This window comes from Passer domesticus, chromosome 7 (genome assembly GCF_036417665.1).
Source record: "Passer domesticus isolate bPasDom1 chromosome 7, bPasDom1.hap1, whole genome shotgun sequence".
NCBI classification, from domain to species: domain Eukaryota; kingdom Metazoa; phylum Chordata; class Aves; order Passeriformes; family Passeridae; genus Passer; species Passer domesticus.
The window spans coordinates 41,620,795-41,642,935 of record NC_087480.1 but is presented as its reverse complement, the minus strand read 5'-3'; the positions used below and the strand labels follow the sequence as shown (position 1 = coordinate 41,642,935).

General features: G+C 37.0%; 1 protein-coding gene across 4 annotated transcripts in view; it reads right to left on the bottom strand.

Moving 5' to 3' along the window:
- CAMSAP2 (calmodulin regulated spectrin associated protein family member 2) overlaps window positions 1–22,141 on the bottom strand; it is an 81,036-nt gene that overhangs the window by 39,959 nt on the left and 18,936 nt on the right. For all 4 annotated transcript variants that reach the window (XM_064427972.1, XM_064427973.1, XM_064427974.1 and 1 more), the window contains exons 3-4: window positions 1,047–1,208; window positions 296–379 (exon numbers count right to left, since the gene is read on the bottom strand). In XM_064427972.1, coding sequence (XP_064284042.1) covers window positions 296–379; window positions 1,047–1,208 — 246 coding nt within the window. The remainder of the gene's footprint in view (window positions 1–295; window positions 380–1,046; window positions 1,209–22,141) is intronic.

The window sequence follows — 22,141 nt, the reverse complement described above, 5'->3', positions numbered from 1 at the left end:
GGGGTTTTAATTCACTAAAAAGTAGTCATTATTCTTAAATTCCCTAACACTAATGTAACAGATGTTTCCCTGCTATCAAAGATTTATTTGTCAGAAAAGACAACTGGCTATAAAATGTGCAACTCTGCTAGTTTTATTTTTAAATGTGTATTTTCATGACAGTGGTAAAACTAATAACGAAATGAATACTACAGGTTTGCTTTCTTTAACAAGCAGTTAAAAGCTCAATGCCAGCAATGTCTGTTCATGGATAAATGCTTATTCTTCCTTAAAATAGTTTAACTCCTCCACCTACCTTTTGGCCTCCTGCAGATTCTGCACTGTGATGCTCTTTTAGTTTTTGTTCCTGCTCCATGATGTCTTTCAAATGTTCATTTACCTAGAGACAAAACAATTCATTCAGTTGTCTGTCATAAGAAACAAGTCACAGAAATTAGAAGTTCTTCAAAAGGTCTAAAAATCATTAACATAGAACTAAAGAGATAAACCAAATATTTCAGACTATAGCCCTGAAGCAAATGTCAGTCTTGGATGAAGTCTAAGGTCGCTGCTTGTTAGCTTTACATTGTACAAACTAACCTTTCCCTTATTATGCTCAGTCACATTTGCTTAACAGGGTATCCTTGTCACTTGATTTGATTATGCATGAAGGTAGATCACTGCAAGCAAGATGTGTTCAAACAAACAGAATACCTTTGGGTCTAAATCATGACAAAGTACACAATGAGATGACAACTTATCAAGAACCCAAAAGAGACCCTTGAGTGGGCACTGTGGCATCTCAACATGACAGTGACACCTGAGATGTCATATGTAATATATATTCCAGCATTAATTTAGACTTTCCATTTATTTGGTTCACACATGTTTAACTTATTTCTGCAAACCTTTCTTTTTATATTCCATAAACAGCAGATGTAGGAACAGTCTGTATCAGAACAGCCCCGATATACCTACAAACACAAATACCCATCCTAGCCTCTCATCTCTAATTGAATCATACAGATAACAAAGAAAACCCCAGCTTGCTTTTCCAGCACTCATACCTTGTTTATCCAGTACATGACAGCATCCTCAATGTCATAGGGTACCTCTGTAGCTTGGAAGAAGGTTGAGTACTGCTGAGTGCAGGCGATGACTTTCTCCACGCTGATCATCTCCACAGTGTAAGCCATCATCAGGGTGTCGATCATGGCCATGTGAGCACTCTACAGTGACAAACACCAGCACCTGATTAGTATGCAAATCAACAGCTCTTTCTTATGTACTGCTTCTGAACACAGCCACACACATGGAAAGACCAAAACTGTGAATGCTGACTGGTTGTCAGTTTTAAATAAAAAGCAAATGAAAACAAATATAACAGACTTGGGAACACAAATTAAATAGTAAATTAAAATAACTTCTGTAAAAAAAAATAACACCAAACTTAAAGAAATAAAAGTGAACAGAATAAGCAAGTTTAATGAATTATTCAAACATCACATCACTTTTAACAGCTAAAGAGATCTTTTAAATTTGTCACCATAGTAAAACCAAACCTCCCTGTCTGAGCAATGTTATTTGTACTGGAAATAAAAGCTGAAACTTGGGGATTGCTAAACAATCTTCATCATCATGAAAACACTGCATTAATATGTGGAAGTTCATCTATAGTTAAAGTCCTAATCCAGGAAGAAGGCATGATTATTCTAATCTTTAGTAAAACCCAACAAAATGATAGAAAAACATCTCTTTTTCTTCTAGTAAACTAGTTATGTTATGCAGATGTAATGTAGGTGCCACAGCTATATGTATTCAACTAGGTTTAAAATAATATATCTTCTGTATAAAAGAGGAGGTACATTTCTTCTGGCGTTATATATTGAAAGATGATGGCTATTTCACAGTTTGTAATAGTTCAAAATAAGCTAAGAATCCCCCCAAGCCCAACAGAATAACAAAAAAAAAAAAAAGGGAAAACAACCAGGATTTACATTAGATACTTGTGATTGAATAACAAAATGATGGTGGCTTTTAGAGGCAATGCCTACAGCTAAACACATTTCCTTCTGCTTCATGGTAAGAAAAACAGAAACAGCTTTCTAAGTATTAAGCAAGATTTCCCATGGATCAGAACAATTTCCAAAGACAGTATTTTTAAAACACTGTCTTTAAACACAGCTCACAATGCAAACAAAGATCCCCAATACTTGTTAACACCACCACTTCAATACTATAAAAGATATTCATATAAACATCTCACAAGGTAGCTGTAACAGCCATGGTAACAGCAATGAACAACATGAGTCACACAGCAATATGCTATCTAATCATCACAGTTAAGGTAGTTCATGCACATCACTTGTTCCAGAATTCCCAGCAAGAAAAAGAACAGATCCAGACTCTGTGCTGCTCTTAGTGTTTGTGTCAGCAATGGAAGTGATCATGCTGACCTCAGAAGCAGGCAGCAGCACATACTGCTTTTTTAAAAGTAGTTAATTTCTTTTGTTTCACAAAAAAGGCAAACTATACTCATAAAATATTCACAAAACTGAAGCTGACAGGCAACCTTCCTGCGACAAGCTTGGGTATGGCCTGAGAGCCCTGTGTGCCACAGAGTCCATCTCTGCTCCCAGCAGCAGCAGCACAGCTGGACAAGGAGTCAGCACTTCCTCACTGCTGCCACCACTGATGCACTCAGTTTGAATAAACTCCTTCTACTGGCATTTTTGTCTTAGGAGCTTATCTACAGACCTTTATGGACAAACACTGATACAAGCTCCTAGGTGAAGAAGGAAAGTGCTGGGCAGCTGAATCTTGCCACTCAAAGTATTTCAGAAGAAAAAGGGCACTGCCTGTGTGCAGCCTCACGAGGAGCCTGCAGCCCAGCGTGCAGAGCAGAGGGAGGTCCAAATCAAGTACCACACAAACTGTGAGTACAGCCCCCAAAATCCTTGTGGGGGATTGCAGAGCCTGGGACAGCCATACAAAGCCATGCAGCTCTGGTAGGAGCTCCCAGCAGATTGGTGAAAGGTAGTTTAGCATGTGTAACACCACAGCAAAGAGAAGATTTGGATCATCTCTGACACATGGGGTCACTGATCTAATAATCTTTCCTTGCCACATCTTGCCTAGGCTGAATGTATGTTAAATGTATGTTAAATGTTAAAACCTTGTGCTATTTTCAGAATGTTTTCAGAACCTCCCCCCAAAATAAAAATGAGACATTAAAACAGCAAGAAATTGCTGGATTTGCTTTTTAAGAGGATGTAATGCACAGAATATATATAGAGAATACTACTGCTAGGAGTCATCGAGGCTGATGCTGAAATGTTCAGGCTGCCTGCTGCACAAGGGGATTCTTTCCACCCTTTACTCCCAGCCTGTGGGAAGGACACCGCCTTCCATGTGAGGTCTGACAACCAAGGAAGCTCCCAGAGGTGTGAAAGCAGCATCTTCTTGCCCAGCTGTTTATCCATGAGTAGTGGCCTGGCTACTACACCTGTGCTCTGAGAGCAGCCTGCAGGAAAAACCCCCACGAACTCCCCAGAGGGAACTCGGTAGCCTTCACCTCCCACGCTGGATCATCAGCTTCTCTGGAAAACATGAAGTGTTTCTCTCTGGAAAATCCTACGAAGTGGATTGCCAGTGGAGAGAGAAAGCCACTGAAGTGTTGCTAGAACTGACAATATGCTCAATACATTATAAATGCATTATAAAAAGTAAATTATTTACAATTAGTTAGCTGAGTCGCATTTTCAATGCTTCTAGTGAATCATTAATGAAGTGCAAACTACTTAAACAAACAGAGGGAAGAATGACCTTAGATAATAATTTGTACTATCAAAACTAAGTGTAATAAACTTTTACCTACACTGCCTAGATCCATGTCACAATCTTTATTGCTTGTATACAAGCAATCAAATACAAGCATCTTCAGTCTCAAAAGTGACTCCAAGTTATTTTCTTTATAATCCAGGCAGGACATTCAGAAGACTTTTAAAAATCAGAAAATAATGAAAAGAAGAATGAATGTTATCCTGAGAAACAAACAGTGAATTGCCACTTTTTTAGCTAGCAAAAGCCAAACTTTTAATTTTATAAATAGTTTTTTACTAATGAAAATATTTAAAACTAGTAACATATATGCATTTATTCCCCTGGAAAATTGCAAGCAATCAACTAAACACGTAGGATAACTTATCTCTAAAATAGCTGCTTGTTTAGTTTGGTTTGTTTGATGGGTTTTTTTAAAAGGAGTTACAAAAAGAACAAGAAAACTATTTAATTGCACATACAGCCCTACTGGTTTTCTTCCATTTATTCTGGGAAGAGCAGACAAGCTGCACTCTTTTACATATCTTCATTCATGTGCTCAATAAGAAAGAGTAAACTAAAAACTGCACTATAAAAATAGCATCCTACTCTTCCAAATACAGGTTTTGCTGACATAACTGCTGAAGTTCTGTAAAAAATCCCAAGTTTTAAGAAATTGTGTTGATAGTAATAATGTTCTGATTTTTTTTTTTTGTTGTTTTTGCCTCTCACTGAGCAGCCTATTTTAGGTACAGCTAAAAAAAATCAAGAGGGAGAGTTCACTTTTGCTAGTCAGACCTACAGTTATGAGTGAATTATGCAAGGAAGCAACATTTTCTATCTGAGGGAGAACCAGAAACCACTTTGAGCTGGGCAGAACTGGAGCAGCCGCTCAGCAACATCTTCTTTCTCCAGACAAAACTGGACACAATGCCTGAAGGAAGTGCCCAGGAGCAGCTGACAACTGGGTTGAAGACAGTACATTAAATTTTGGTATTTCCTCTGAGGTGGCACCATTCAGATACACAGCCTAAAAAAGCCAGGCAGGATTTTCATGCTGTCACATACCTCCCACATCCAGAATTGCCGCAAGGCATAAATAAAAATGTACAGTTCCAAAAAAGAAAAATTATTTTAGAGAAATAATTTTAAAACCCCCCACATGGTAACATAAAATTATACAAAGCCATTAGAGAAATATATTTTTAAAAAGTCAAGATCAACACAGCAGCATTGAACAACACAGGAAATAATACACTTTTCCCATAAGTGTTATGCAGAGATTTGTTTTAAGCCAATTCTAAAAACCGTTTTTTCCTTTGATTGCTTCACTACAATGGTGCAAAGTAATAAAGCCTTAAATAGAACACAAAAATATATTAAAAAATACAAAATGCTAGATTCTTAGAGGCATTTTATTTTCTAAAGACACAAATGTGCTTTTGTCTTCCCCAGCTACAGCCTGCAAAGAACACAAGAGTTTTAACTTACTAATCTTAACAATCTCATGTAATTACTGGTTAGTTTCTGCCCTGTAATGTAGGTTCCACAGCTTTTCATTCTACTGCTAAATAGTTCAATAAGAAGCTTACTGAACTGCAGAAGAAAAAATTATTCTGAGCATGGCTGCTAATGCTTTCCTGTCTGCTTAACATTTGATTACAGAGCTTTCTTCACTTCCATTAAAGAACTGAAAACAACTTCATTAAAAAGTGTACTAAGGAAAAGGTGTATATGATACTGTACACACAGATACTTATGGATAAACACAAGAAATTACAGGCAGTTCCTACATTGCCACCTGCTACTAAGGATATTTCCTATATTCTATTAAATGATACTCAGATCAGGAGTTACCTTTTGAACTCCCTCTTTAGGAAAAATATAGACAAATCCACTTCCCACTACAGTACTTGAAGAAAGGGGAAGAAAAAAACCAGAGGATATAACTGATACCCTCATGCTAAATAAAAATAAATAATGAATTCACTCTTTCATGGAGATTTTTCTTGTAATAAAAGTCCCCTACACTCACTATGCTTTGGAAGAGATTTTGATCTTTGACAGACTGGCTTTTGTAAACAGAAATACATATTGTACAACAAATACATATATTTCTAGCTAAATTCACAAAAGATTTTGCCTCAACTGGATCAGGCACTTGAGCAAAGAACACAAGAGATCAGTTCTTTACACTTCGCTGGGAGAATTTTTATATCTCCCTTGCATTAGTAGTTAGCATGTAACCAACTTCTTCCGCCTTTTGAAGACAACTTTGGATCCAGGTACTTTTCACATTCCAGTAAAAAAACCAGTAATTCCAAGGGCTTCACAAAAATGACTCTAATTATCAAGAATATAGATGGAATAATCACTGTAGGACACATACTTTAGGAGAAAAGGTAAAACGAGAGTTGCTCATATCTATGGTAAAAGAAAGAGAGTAATAGCAGGTGAGTATGGGCTTAAACACGCAGGAAAGCTGTGCCCAGAGCTCTCCTTACACAGCAGTCTAACCCACATCTGTGCACCCAGCTCTTTGCAGGTTTTGTGAACAACAGCTGGAGGAGGCTGGCTAGCTTAAGCCTCCAGGCCCCTTTCCCAGAGACCCAGATAATCCAAGTCTCAAATGAATCTGCTAGCACAGGGAGATAGCATCTAAACACCAAGCCTCAATTAAAAATCACATAATTCCAGCTCAGGCAAAGTATAGGCCAACGCCTAAATACTGCAGGAGGTGAGGGAGGAATTAATAAGCAGAACCAATAGGTGATAACTCTATTACAAATTTCAAAGCTATTGCTTCATTTTACCATCATTTTTACAACAAAATGAAAACAACTTTGATACTAAAAAGGAAACAAGTTCTAATATATTTCAATGAACAAAATGGAGCAGTCTGAAGTAGCCAGTTCTTCTCTGTTTGATGATTTTTGGATGCAATTCTTCTCTAGCTTCACACAGCACTTAGCACAACCCTAAAATAAGGCCAGCTGTCTAGTCAGTCTTGTCCTGCAAGGAATGATCATGCTGAATTACCTCCTTGCTGCATTGCCACGAAGAACAAGGGCTTGACTCTCATAGGATGCTTACTCAGCAAGAGCAGGCATTACTGAGTCATGCTAAGCACCCTGAGACAGGTTCTGCAACGCAGAAAGAATGGGTTTTGTTTTCAGTATTTTTATAACCTTCTCTATTTGGTTAACTTTTTAAATTTAGTAACCTATTATATGAACATATATATTAAGAAATCATTGTTGGGCTGACTATACACATCTGACACAGGGAACATAATTCACTTCTATTAAAAGAATTTCTCAGGTTGGCTCATATTGGCTGTGTTAAGCATTTTGATAGCACTTATAAGCTTGACCTAAAATTTCCTCATTATGCTTGTTAGGGAGCTTCATAATTTGGTCTACTAACTCAATCCTAACTAAATACTTAACAGAGATTCCTAGATTTTCTGGATGACGTAACCAAGTGAGATTTTGACCTACTCCAGGACATAGTGAAACAAAGTACCTGCACAACACACACTGGAATCAAGAATCAGCAAATGGTGGTCATCACATTATTTGAATTTTGTCTTATTTTAGAATTTCACATGACCTACTTTGAATTATTTACATATACTTAGCAATTGCAAGTTGCCTGTTTTTATTTCCTGGGAGAATCAAGTGCCTAATGGAAAAAAACCACAAAGGCACTTCAGTGTCTTTATGCTAAGTACTCCAAGTTTTGAAGATAAATACTGGTAGATAGTTTAAACTAAAGTAAGAAAGTAACACAGTATAACTTGTAAGACAGTTATACACATTTCAACAAGTAAACAGCAAGAGCCTCAAATGTCCCAGAGGTCTTTGTTTTTGCAGATAATTCAGGATTTTCCTAGAACATATTGTCAAATCCTGTCCAGATAAAACAACTCAAAAACTTCTTACAAAAATTACTTATCTGCATTGTCTCCTTGCTTTTATGCTGGTTCAAACCAAGAACAAGCAGTAATTTCATAAATATCATCTGAATTTCTTATTTTCACAGCAAGCTCCACTACTCTTTGAAGAACACAGGAGTGGGAAAAAGAAAAACAAGGCTTTGTCTTATCCATACATCACAAAAAAGTAGTTCCCTGTTCCTGACTCACTCATTCCTGCATAGGAATGACATTAAAACCACCGGTTTAACTTCTCTGGCAGCTCAGCTAACACCTGCAGAGGCAGCTATCACCAGGAAGCATCAAAGCATATTCATCTCAGAACATCTGCTGAAGGAACCCAGCCTTAGGAGTGCTGGAGAACTACCACTTCCTCATGGACAAGCAGGAGCAGTGGCAAGACAAGGCAGATTTCTACAGAATTTGGGGTGAAGAGTTCAGGGTTGGGTGACAGGTCGGGTTCTATTGAATAGAAGTACATAAGAGGGGAAGGTCAGCAAAGAGAAAAAGAGGCAGAGGTCCCAAAATAAAATGAATGTGTAGGGCTGAGGCATTAATCTATGGAGAGGAGACTGAGAAAGGAAACAGGGATGTCTTCTCCAGTGCAAGAAGCCTGGCACTGAGCCCCAGCATCCTGCAAGCCCCACTGACAAAGCCCCCTGAGCCACGGCTCAGTCTGGGGTCAGAGCAGACTTCTGAAACTTTACAGCACACACTTCTAGTTCATCTGTTTGACAGTTAAATATTGACAGCCAGTTCTGAATGGCAGCTCTTTTAGCCCAGGTAACTGATATCACATGCTTTCTAACTTACCTGCATTTCAGTTTTGCTTTTTTTTTTTAATCAAACTACTTAGTTATTCACCCTTTACCTCACAATCCTTAGAAGTTTTAAAGACTTGAATGAATGTAAAGTACCTATTTGATAAAAGGCATGCAATCAATTTGATATTACAATAATAATTTACTAAAAATACCCTAAAGTAATTCGGGGCATTATATTTCACATAATTCTCAACATTTAACAAATCTACAGCCTTGGTTTCTGATTAACTGAATTGTAATAATGAGCTTTTCAGCATATACAGTACTAATGCTTTAATTGCAGTGATGAATAGTACAATATACTGGTTTGTTAAATTAATCAGTTTCAGAAACTGAACTCTCAATATCATTGTGTTAGTAAAAAAGGCAAACAAAAAATACTGCTTTTCCACAAGAGAGGAGATTAAATTATCTGTGGTTCTTCCCTCATTTCTCAAACTAAATGAGGACCAAAGTGAGGCCAAATTATCAATGGAAATCTTCAGCTGGAAATCAGTTCTGGGACTGGCCTGCCAGGGTATGTTTTTAACTGCTGCATTCTACTCAGCTTCCTCAGGAAATGTGCCTCCCAGCTGGAATTTGTGTGAGACACTTGTCACAATATAAAACTGGAAATACAGACTTAAATTCTCCAGGAAGGCATTTTAAGAACAACTTCAGTTATAAACAAGATATTTGGGATGTCTTGTTGCAAAAAACTATCTTGGTTTTTGAGAGTTACCATCCTTCTTGGTCCAAATTTGTATTTTTATAATGTATGGAGGAAATGTGCATTATACAGCACCTTAGGTACAGGAAAAAAAATGCAGTATTGAAGCTAATGCCTCTGACATGTAAGCATCCATGACCTAGGGACAGCTTCATTCTGTCATATGTCAAATATCACTGTATTTTTACAAAACTGTTGCTGAAGAACCTTTGAAAAGCTTCTGTGGTTTTTGCTAAATTCCTGATACACAAAAATCTATTTTAAACATGAGACTCTTTGTTAGTCTTAACTTTCTTTGGTAATCTAGAAAAATATTGGCTTAAGAAATCAAAACATGTATGTTCATTTCAACATGCTATCTTCAAAAAGAAGAAAACTAGTTTGAATTTTTACATGAGAACATAATAGGAAATCTGCCTGCATTTGCATATGAACAGGCTCCTGATAATTTCCTTGCTGTTTCTTTATTACCCATACAAGGGCAAAGAAATAAGGTCATCACTACTGTAATGGCAATTACATTAAGGATAGGAGGTGTTTGACCTTTTCTTCACCGGTTTTTAGGAATACCACATTTACAGACCATAACACAGCACAGTAAGACATGAGAGGGAAATTGACCTGGACAAAAATTTTCTGCTAAAGTAACAGCCAAGGTCAAAAGAAATTTCCTAGTCTCCTACTTTAAATGAACTCTATCAGCAGTTTAAAATAATTAAAACAGACACACAAAATTATACTGATCACAAGAAATCTGTTTCTCTATGCTGTTAATGTAGTAAAACCTTGCAAGTGACAAGCTGCTGACTAATAGCATTACTAAATCAGACAGCTGACCAACATTTTTTCATCTACTTATTAAAGGATTAGGACAGGCCAGCCACAAAAGTGGCTGCTAAACAAGGGTATGGCCTACAGTGGTGTTATAGCAGAAGTAGGAAAGGTACTTCATGGGGGTTTCAATAAACATATTCAAAAGTGCTTCCACTTGTTTGGTTAATCTGGACTAACCTCCAAACTTTAGGACAGACAGATCTTGAACCTCTAAAGTAGAGTATGGGTTCTTCAGAGAAAGACTCTTACATATACACACACAGGTGTAAAACAGTTGCATTACTGTAAACGTTAAGATTTGTTTTTTCATTGTTCAAAGCAACTGTACTAAAGAATACACTTTATTCCTAAGAAAGAGCAATCTGTGTGCCCTCATAGAGATCATGCTGTACCAATAATCCTTTTTAATAGATTACTTGGACCCAAGGATGTCCACTTCATCTACTGCAGCAGATTTTTGCAGGACATCTGGCAATAGTCTCCATAAGCTTCTGCTAAGCACGGGGTCATACCCAGGCTCTGTCTGCATCAGGAACTGCTGCAGACCAACAGGAGCAGACTGGTACCCAGAGAAGGGTTGTTCTGAGGACAGCATACCTACAAGAAGGATTGCAATTGCCAGCTATTACTACTTAAAAAAAAAAATCTGGAATTCAAGCAGCAAACTAATAAAACAGTGGATTGTCTTTCTATCAGTGTTTCACAGAAATGGGAAGGTTGATGACATAGTAACTAAAGCTTTTCTTGAAAGTTACTTTGGTAAAGGCATTTAAAGTGGTTATTGGTATGACACCATCTTCAGGAGGTATAATTGCTTAAAGAAAACTTTCTTTTGAAAATTGAAATGGGAAATTAGGTCATAGCCTATGCACAGAAAATATTGAAATGTTTTACCCAAAGAATTAAGATAGAACAGGAAACCACTGTGAACTAGAGGCTACTTCTTAGTTAACTGGTGAGCAATGTAAAACAGTGTTCATTCTCATCCTTCACAAGTATCTGTTTGTGAACCACCACTTTTCAGGACATGGAAATGAATCGCAAAATGTCCTTCCTCCACCTCTTTCTGGTAATGAAATAACTGCCAGTTCATAAGTCTTTTTAAAGATTAAAACAATAAACCACATGATTGTGTTCTCATTCCTCATGCATTTTTGGTTTATAATGTTATTATTCCAGGACGTGTTGCATAATTAGTAGGTCTTGAAACAGTGAAGTCAGCTGCAGCAGTAACCTATTCACATTGTAGTAAACAACCATTTTCTTAGGCAAAATATCCCTCCCCCTATTATCCCCAGCTAAGGCAAGCTGAGTAAAAGAGCATGGTGATAAATGAAACAAAACTGAGAAACCAGCTGAAGAGAAAATCACAAGGCAGAAATAGGAAAACTGCTAACTCCTGTGCTTTTATTTTCCAAATAATTACTTAAGATGGCAATAACCAGATTGTAAGTATTTTCTTTGCTTACAAGAATACCAATAAACACCAACAGTATTATTTGAAACCTTGTGCTACAAGCACAAGATATGTCATTGCCTGCTGTCCAGAAACCACACAAGCCCTGCACAAGATGAAATCTTTCCTTTGGCAAAAGCAGTGAGCCCCATACATGAACCTCACCTTGTTAATTGGAAAGAAGAGGGAAGATGAATGGAGGGAAGGAGCTGGGAAGTATTTTATAGCTCTCATTAAACAATGGATTCAGAGACCACCAGCAGCAAACACGAATAGCACCCACAGTGCCACGCAAGGATCAGTGCAGGCCCCGTGCAAGATTCAGGCAGTTCCATTGATTCTCAGCATTCTTTCATCGGCCAAAAGAGTAAAACCACTGAACAAAAATCTCTGCTGCGCAGTTTGGCTGCTGAACATTTGGAGGAACTGAAAACAGGGTTTTTTTGATGAAGTGGAAAAGAAACTGGTATAAGCATTGAGGAATGACATCAAGCCAGGCCAAAATCTCTGGAGAGGTACTGCTGCAAGGACTTAATTGATGGTTTTTCTGACTGGACTGAGTAAAGCAAAGTAGAAATTGTTGTTTTCCATTTTTTTTCTTAATTTCTAAATGCCTTATTTTGCTCTGGGTTTCATGTGTGTGGTTTGTTTGGGTTTTTTCCAAACCTCTTTCTCATTAAAATTAGAAATTGCCTGACATCTGTTCTTTCTTTTCAAGCATCCAAACTCCGAAATCCCATAATCCGTAAATGGGAAAGGACGATTACTGAGAAACTTGGCTGAACTACATGTGAGACACATTATGGGACATTTCAGCAATCAGTTTAAAATCATTGGCTTCAAGTGTGTTATTTCAGAATTGCAGCCAGTATCTGTAACTTATGTTACCTAAAATACCCAAAGGAAAATTTTATCAAACATAGAAAGCTGGCTGTCAGCATAGGCAAGTCAATCTGTAGTATTTGAAAAAGAAAAAAATCAATACTGTGATAGGACAAGATGGAATGGGCACTATTAGAAAAGCTGGTATGCACTTCTCACTGTGGAAGAAATATCACAGGACATGTATTACTGGTCACAGCTAACAGGTAAGATATATTTCAGTATCTACCGGCTCATCCAGACATATGACAAGCCCAAATCAGTAACCACTTTTGCCAATGAAAATTCTTACAGTATGCATTATAGATATGAAAGACCATGCAGAACATTAATATTAAACATGAAAATTTGTCAATATTTTAAACTGTACTTCAAAACATAGTTTAGATAATTTAGAGTTTGCTTAGAAATGTTAATTATTCATACTTAGACAAAGAACAATTACTATTTTTAGACGTATTCCAAATTATGATTATTTCAAGTTGTGTTGGATACATATGGACACACATCAAGCAAGACAAGCAGTACTATAAAGGCCCAAGAATGAACCCAGGCTAGAGGAATGTCAAGCCTACAGGAGAATGTATACATGGTTTCTCCCTGAACAAATGGCTCTGTGGTATTTTAGCTTCCAGTAAATAATGTGTACTCTGTGTATATAACACAGCTACAGTGGATACATTGATTTAATTCATTATTTTATAACCCAAGACAGACTAAAGGTGTGGGTATAGACCTGGGGTATCCCATGAGTGAAGAACTACTTCACAATCTTATAGTTATTGATGGAGAACAATCACACATGCACCTGTGATCCTCAAATAAAGTTTCACTTCAGAAAGACAATTTTATATGTTCACATTGCTGCAAAGAAAAAGGACAAATACAAAAACTATTAGGATAAACTGTTAAGAATATTCACATTAGTACCCATGTTTTGTGTTGTGTCTGGAACTCTTCCCATTCATCCTCTTTGCACTTGGATGCAAAACAAATACTAGCCATCAAAGAGTGTATGGTGTAATACTTGCTACACCATTTGGATAGTTTAAAAGGCATCATCAACTCCAAACCAAAGCAAATTAAATTAAGCTATATTATATTACACTAATACTGTATTATAACTATAGTAAAGAGATACTATGCCAAAGAGATGCTACTGAAAACCTGTGACTGCCTGGAGAGTCACGACACAGCTTTGACCCAACTGGCCAATCAATCCAAACAACCCTCACAGTGTCCAATTAACAAATCTCCATAACACATTCCACATGTGCCAAACAACAGGCACAATGAGCAGAGATAAGAATTGTTTTCTCTTCTTCTCTGAGCTTCTCACTGCCTTCCCCAGGAAAAAACCTGGGAGAGAGAATTATGTCTCTGTTCAGAGGATGTGAATACCACACTACCTGAAAGCCACAATGATGAAATGGTGCAAAATAAAGAAAAGGCATGGTAATAGTGATTCTTCAAACTTTTTACTTGGGTACTCTTTAAAATACTTCTATCATTGATTAACACAACTGTTGCAATGACTTTTGAATTAATCCCTAACTGACTATACAGGGATTCTCTTTACATAAACTACAGATTCTTTTGGCAATGTGATCTTTATCAATGACTGACTATAGAAGTTATTTTGAATGCTATCTTCATCCTAACTTTACATTCTAGATGTCTTATTTCCCTTCTTGTAGATCTGGCTCAGTAACTCTCACGTTTGTTTACATACCCACATTTACACACCAATATATCTATAGAAATGAGATGTCAGAGTGGCTTTGAACACACACAACAAATGATGTTTGCAACAGGCCTTAATGGGAATGAGTCAGTCATTCAAACAGCATTATTCCTTTGAGATATGAACAAGACAGGTTGTCCCATTTAGAGACTAACATCAAGCTTTTGCCAGAGTTCCAAGACTGCAAATGAAGATGCCACTTTGGCTTTTCCTAGCTTTCCAGTGTTTGGCACTGCCAGTAATTTTTTTAAACTTTTGTTCGTGCACAGTTAAATATATACATAATAGCCTCAATTCCATTTCTATAGATACTAATATTAGTATTAAAAATTGGGTTTTTAACCAGATCAGTTTTATAGGAAAATCAACCATTACGAGCACCAGCCATTTGCTTAACAAGTCCTGTTCAGCTCTTTGTATTTTATGTATATATATTATGACCTTTTCATTCCTCTGTTGCCCTGATCCAACACTAAAAGTTGCTGTTACATTCTGGTATTTCCACAAGAGACTGGTTGAAAAAAGTTAAATTCTCTTCCAATTACTGATAAAGAATGTAATGTCATAATATAAAAAGTTCAATTATTATTCCCATACTTTTTTTGCAGTATTTTCCTGCTCCAATATCAATCCATTATTTTGCTCCCAGAAATTATGACAAAAAAGTAGGAGATAATGGCATATCTTGTTGCCAACAAATTAACAGTGTATTATTTTAATCTATAAAGCACCATGTATCCTGATGCTCTTGCAAGAAGAAGAGGAGGACTGGTGGGAGTTACACTGTGGGAGAAAAAAAAAATTATCCCCATTCTGGAAGAAGATATTCCCAGCAATAAGGCTTTATCACATCATGCCTACACACAGATCTGGAAGTCTCTGCTTTATTGGGATTGTCACAGATTGATGATGTCCTTTTGACAGAATAACAGAAACACTTTGGGGAAACACCTCCAAGCACTTGGCTGTGATTATCTGTTAGTAACAGGAAGGTGCAGAGTGGGAAGAAGTTAAGTTGCTCTGTATCAGCGATGCTTTGTGAATTGATGAACTCTGAGCTCCAGCCTCTGGAGAAACTTCCTTCCTCCCTCACCCAGCCATCACTCTAAGTCCCCTTGATGATCCAGTTCCTCTCCTAGACCCTCTAATCTCTCACATTTTTCTCTCAGACCTACATCCTGAAGGCCTCCTTGAACTATTTTCAGTTGTGCTGGCTCAGGAAGGAAGCTCATCAGAGTCCACAGCTATTTGGTCTGCACTTCAGCCTTCCCTTTGGCAAAGGAGTGAATTTGGCTCACTCTCCTCTAGTCCAGCAGCTATCCCCAACATGCTTGTAAGAACTTGAACAAGAAAGAATTTGTAAAATAAATAACCAGCTGAAGAGATATGGGTCATCCCTAAGTAGAACAAAAGACAAAACCAAAATGTCATTGAACTAGGATTAGACTTGCAAATTCAGATCATATTTTAAATTATTTTCAAAGAATATTTGGGAAGGGTACAGAAGCAATGCAAGGAATGAAAAATCAGCAGTATATGCCATCAGGAAAACTGAAAGAAAAAATAGTCAGTGGTTGTAGTGGAAGAATGATCGGTATTTTTCCAGATTATAAAAACTGCAACCAACTATTTAGAAGACTATGATTTGGACAAGACAACAAAAGTGACAATATGGTCAAAATAGAATATATTTTAGAATAATATGAAAGCAGTCTTGTATGATTTATCCTTAATTTAGTCATCAAGATGGCAGCTTACATTAGTCAAAAGTAAATACGAATGACGAGCTTCTTCATACAGGGAAAAAATTATGTAAATGGCAGGAGAGACATGCAGTTATACCATTAAACACAGCACCTTTTTAAACTACCTAGTGCTGACAGGCTTTTGTGCTGCTGTGCAAGGTTTCAGCCTTAAAAAGCCAGCTTGTAGCTCCTTTCTTTGGTGACTGAGGACAGGGTGGGAAATACTGGCCTACAGAGAAATATCTCAGTTTTGTTAGGAGTTAACATACTGACCTGCAAGCTGACACTAGTCGTGTATTTCCCTTTTTTTAAAGAGAGTTCTAATCCAGTCTTCTAGAAAATATATTAATTTTTGATAGTCTTTGGATTTCTGCAAGTCTGCCAATTTCATGCTTAGACTAAATCTTCATCCCAGTCTGGAGCAAACAGGGAAAGAAAAAAAATGCCATGCTTTTAAACTATAAAAGGATTAAAGAGGAGTAATCTGTACACATTGAGCTATTCTTCCAATAAGTCTAAGAACACTGGGGACATTCCAAAAGATTAGAAGACATGAAATAACGGATTTTTTTTTTTGAGAGTCAACAGACAATACAAATAATTTTAATGCCCCAAATCCTTCTTCTGATCTCATGTAAAATAATTTCAGAGTCAACAAGCAGCTTGATTTATGTATGATAAATGAACACATGCCAATTTAAACATGAACTGACAGAATATAAGCCACTCTCTAAATTCACATATAACTATAAGTGAAAAGTGCAAGACTTATAATAATTGTAAGGCATCTAACTTGATACTAATACATTCTGATTAAAGAGACTTCTTAATGCTGGATACATTAAACTGATTTATAGTGCAGCCCTGAGCATAGAATCAGCAATGAATTGGTGAATTTTTCAAGAAACACCACATGAATGAGTTATCAGTTCATCATCTCTTACTATTTTTACCAGTGGCCTGGAAGGAAAACTCATCACTGATCAGGGTTAAAGAGAAAGTAAAATTTTGGGGAAAATGATGAATGACAGGAGTAATTAGTTCCCCCTCTGAATTTGGTAGGGTAAAAAGAGAAATAAGGCCCACAGAAATGGAAGATCCCACCTTAGCTGGAAAAAGGCAAGCTACAATAATCAGAAAGGTACTGCCTTCTCTAATAGGAAGTAAAGGAAAGTTTAAAGTTGTTTAAGAAAAGGAATCTAACTTAATTGACACAACAGCCATAGATATGATAAGAGCATAAATGTTTTAAGGCATTAGGACATTAGATCCTGCTGGAACAAGCAAGGCTGTATTATCCTTCTTCTCCCACAAGCAGTAAAAGCCAATAATACCAAGGTACATGCAGCCTGTTACATAAGTTCTCAGTTTCCCAATGCTCTGGGAAAACCAGATCAGTTGTCCCTCAGTGCTTAGAGGCATATGAGTGTTTTTGCTGCTGTTGTTGGAAGTACATAGTACTTTAGGAGGATTGGAGCTTTTTCCCCCCAAAGCTTTGGCCTGCAATAATAAGAACTTTCATACATATGCATCATACTTTGAGAATCAGGATTTGCTTCTCTCCAGCAGTTCTTTGGTAGCATCTATACATACTTCTTTATCAACTTCAGTATTACCATGCTATTTATTTCCCAACTGTGTAAGTTAAGTGTTCTTTGTATTTCTTCCTGTTGCTAGAGAAAAGCTAAAAGCAGCAGTTGGAATAAGTTCATCCTTTGCAATTATCTATCTACCTTAAGATACATCTTACCATAAAGAATTCATCAACACAGAAGTTATGAGACTTCCCTGACAAAATTATATACTGACCTACATTAATTTACAACCTTTCTATAGGCAGACACAACATTATTTTTAACCTCACATACACACAGCTGTCTTTACAGTGAATTCTAAGTACCAAGATATGGTTTGGTTTTGGGAGCAGGGAAATTAAGAACAGGGGTAAGGAAAAGAAACAAACAAAAAAGTAAAACGTTTATAATTGCGAAGTGAATTTTCTTTCCATCAACCTTCTGTCCATTTCATTGTTTCCCTTTTATGCAATAGGATGTAACCTGGCAGAGTCCTGTAATTCACTTCAACCATTTTTTTCAGTCCATGTTTCAAAGTTAATTGGCTGTCTTGGCAAGACAATGCCTCAGAAACATACCAGTAGGATTTACACAATTCTGTCTCTGTAATAGACCAGGAAGCTTTTACAAATGTTATTACCTCACAGAGTGCCCTTAAGAAGGGAACTCAAGTGCAGGGTATTTTCCACCAAAGCCTGTTTCAGCAACATATGGTATAATCAGTTCCAAATTAATCTTCATATGACGGAGAAGAGAGTCAGAAAAAAGTCTGCATTAACCTTTTGCACTGGAGGAGAGAACACATAAGTCAATTGCTGGTCAGCAGGCATGATGTGAGGTTAGAGTTTGTCACCACCTGAACATGCAATGTCACTGCAGGACAGGCAGCTGACACACACTTGGGTCACCTGCAGGCTCTTGCTCACAAAACACCCCACAACCTTGACAAGGTCAGTTGGAATCCTGGGTCCAGTTTCCAGCACAACCTGTCAAGAAAGCCATGAAATGGAGGGTGTTTGGAAAGAAGAAAATGTTTGGGGAACAAAGGGCCGGAGAGATGTTACCTGCCCAAATGTAAAAGAGCTGCCACGAAAAGGAAGGGAATAAACTGCTCATGTTCACCCAGGCACAGTAGAAATTAAGAAGTTGATACTACATAATAGATTTTAGAAAGTCTCCTTTTCCTTAAATTTCTTTTTGATGGTAGGGTTCTTCTGACAGCTGATACGGCAAAATAAAGCCTCCCTTACCCCAGAATCCCAGGAATTATAAATTAATTTTCAGGTCAGCATCAGTAAAAAAAGGGTGAGGTGGTACAACTTCTGTAACTACACCTTTGAATAAATGCTGTTGACAAACAGGGAGAAAATGCCATCTATCCTTCAACAGCACTTAATTGGCACCTACTGCAGTGGTTTGTTGCCTAAACACCACTTACTGACTTTACTTCAATATATGAGTATCCTTTAATAATGCAGCAGATACATCAGTTTCATATTTAAGAAGCATGTTCCTATATAATGAGATTGCATATTACATACTATATATTTAATAATTGCATCATGTAAAATTAATCTGATGGCCCATTACATGCTTACCCAATACCTACATATTCTCTCTGCTTTTCTTACAATTTTCTTCTTTTAAAGGCCATAGTATTTTTAACCTGACACTTGATGAAACCGAACAGTTAAAATATTTCAATACACACTTCACATTGTATATACTTATATCATAAATATTGATTGCTGTGTCTTCTAAATTTTACTCAAAACACCCAACTTAGATCTTATAAAAGCTCTTGCCATTTCAGCTTTAGAGGGATGTCATCAGTCTTGACAGCTGACTGATTTGGATCTCTGGCTACTGCTAGAAGATTATATAAATTGTGTTAAAAATAACTTTTTCCATTATTCTAAAATAAAGCTGCAGGATTTCTTTCTAACATACATTTTACTAATTTTTCCACTGGTCTTAGATTAATGGTTTGAGACAGCAAAGAAATATACTGGAAGACATCCTTCCTCATGACCTTCTGATACATAAGGGAAAACTAAACCCATCTACATTTATACTAGATAGTCAGTTTCCTACAGAGGACTATTATAGTCAATTTAAAACTTAAACTATTCAACAAGTTATCAGATAAACTTTTAATGTAAATCTTGTTTTATTTCCATAGGACAAATTCTACTGGATTTTGCCTTGGCTGATTTGGAGATATATGTCTGCAAGGTAAGATAATTTTTTACTTGTTCATATAAACCTATCAGTTCCTAAAACAATGAACATACATAGTTATTTACAGCATTTCCCTATCTGTCACACAAGAAGAACAGATATACTATGGAGACCTTAAGATATTTTATTCATTCAACCTCAGGAAAAGAAAATCTCAATGTTAAATTCCATAGAGTTTGTAAGAACAAAGATTTTGTTATGATACATCTACTGTGATGACAGAGTGTGTTCTCTGCTGATAGAGGTGGGCAGATTGCCAGGATTATGTGTGCAGATTAACAAATGCAGATTCAAAATGTTCTTTTGTACTAGACTGAAGCAGCTGCTGCATTTTGGGGAGTACAAACTGTGTTCCTTCAACAGTCAGTGTGGTTTTGTCCCCTTGTTGCTGTGTGTATGTACTACACAGAGCTGGTAGTGAAGCTCTCCTTATGTTTACATGACTGACCCACACCTCCTGCTAAAAGCTGCTCACTATTTTCCATAATAGGAAGAAAGCAGTGCTCTTCAACTGCCTGCTACAACCATGTAAGATTTTTAGCTTTGTGCTAGCCAGTACAAGGGATTTCTCTTCCTTACCATGATTCAAACAAACTGATGAAGAAATTCCTTCTAGGTAGTCTGTAAAACAATTCACAGATACTTCTTTTCCTAATAGCTCAGTCAGTATGCTCCAAAATATACTTAACCCAGTAGAAGTAAGACCATTCCTAAACATTTATTTAAATAAACCTTTCCACATATTTAAAGATACAAAGAAAGATCACAGCAGCAAACCAACAGCCAAAAGCCAAACCACACTACATAACAGTGCTATTGAAACAGGAAGAAAATGTTCTTAAACTGTGTTTAACAAAATAGACCTTCTTTCAAGGTTAATGAAAATACTTCCTGACCCTTTTAGAAAGCATTTTATACATGCTATCTTGCATTCTTTATGGGTTTAATTCATGACATATTTCTTTCATAATTTATTCCTCCTTTTAACTGGTTTTCTTTTTGTGCTTCGGGAGTGGATTTTGGTCTGCTCTCAGGTGGTTGTTTTGGGTTTTTAAAATTAAATCACCACCATCACCCCCTTCTTCTCCACCTCTCCCTCCCCCACAGGTTAAAAGCACCACAAGATGGAATAATAACTAAGAACACAATCAGAAGCTCTTTGATTCAAAACTTGAGTTTGTTCAAGGCAGAACAACTACTTTGCAAGGAAGTGAACAGGATAGACAACAGGCAATAATAATGCATTGCTTTATTTTCTCATGAGAGGCATGAGGCCTGACTTTGGGAGGTATTACCTTCTCTTGAGGTTCATTTAATTTCCTGTCATTATTCCAAAAGCAGCAGTTTGATTTAGTAGATCATGTATCTTGTTTGGAAGACATATTGCAATATTCTCTCCTCATTTTAGTAAAAGATTAAATGTAGTTACCACAATTTTACATTAGACTAAGTATGATGTGCTGCTATTTCTAAATATTTTCTACTACTTTCAACTGGCAAAGGCCAGTATAAGGGCAGCTCTGTAAACATCTGTATCCATCAGGGATTTTATGGTGGTTCTGAGAAAGTACTTTCAAGGCAAGGAGCATAGTTTATTCAACAGCTCTGCACAGCTGAAATCAACCCTACAAGAACTGTTAAAAAGAACAATCAGATTTAGTTACCTTCTAGGCAAGAATTCTTAGTAATACAAGTTTGAAATGCCAGCTACAGTGCTGGAACCCTAAGACCAAAACACTTCCTGGTTTTTTGTACTGAAATTAAGGCTGCTGGATTAAAAAAAAAATAAAAACAACAACAAACACACACACACACACCAAACAACAACAACAACTAAAATTAAAGCTAGAGAAATTGTAGAAAGCCTTAGGGTTTTTAGCAGTAGAGTTGCTGGAAAGGATCTGGAAAGCATCCCTCCTTTGTATTAGTTATAGACACAACTTGGTGTCAGTAGCTTTGCTACCTTCCACATTAGTTGCCACACTTGGTGCACAAGTTGAGCAGACAGCATTCCATGAAAACCCAAAGCATGTTGCAGAGACCTTTGTGGTGATCTAAGTCCTCCACAGATTTCTGATATTGATATACAGAAGTACAACAAACCCTCCTATAACTCACACTGATAACCTGCATGTTTGGCACTCACTAAATTCTAGACAAACGTACTGCAGAAAACATCCCAAGACACTGCCCAAGACACGCAAAAAAGCATTTTCTACATACAAGAAAAACATAATTAAATACAAGCAGCAAGCAAAACAAAATACCCAGGCTATGAGTCAACAAAAATTGCTTGAAAAAAAGCTAACAGGACATTAAGTTCTAAGTTAAAATGGTACGCGCAGAATGAGCTCTGTAGCAGCTCCTGTGGCCCAAGCATGAACTGGCACCCGTGTG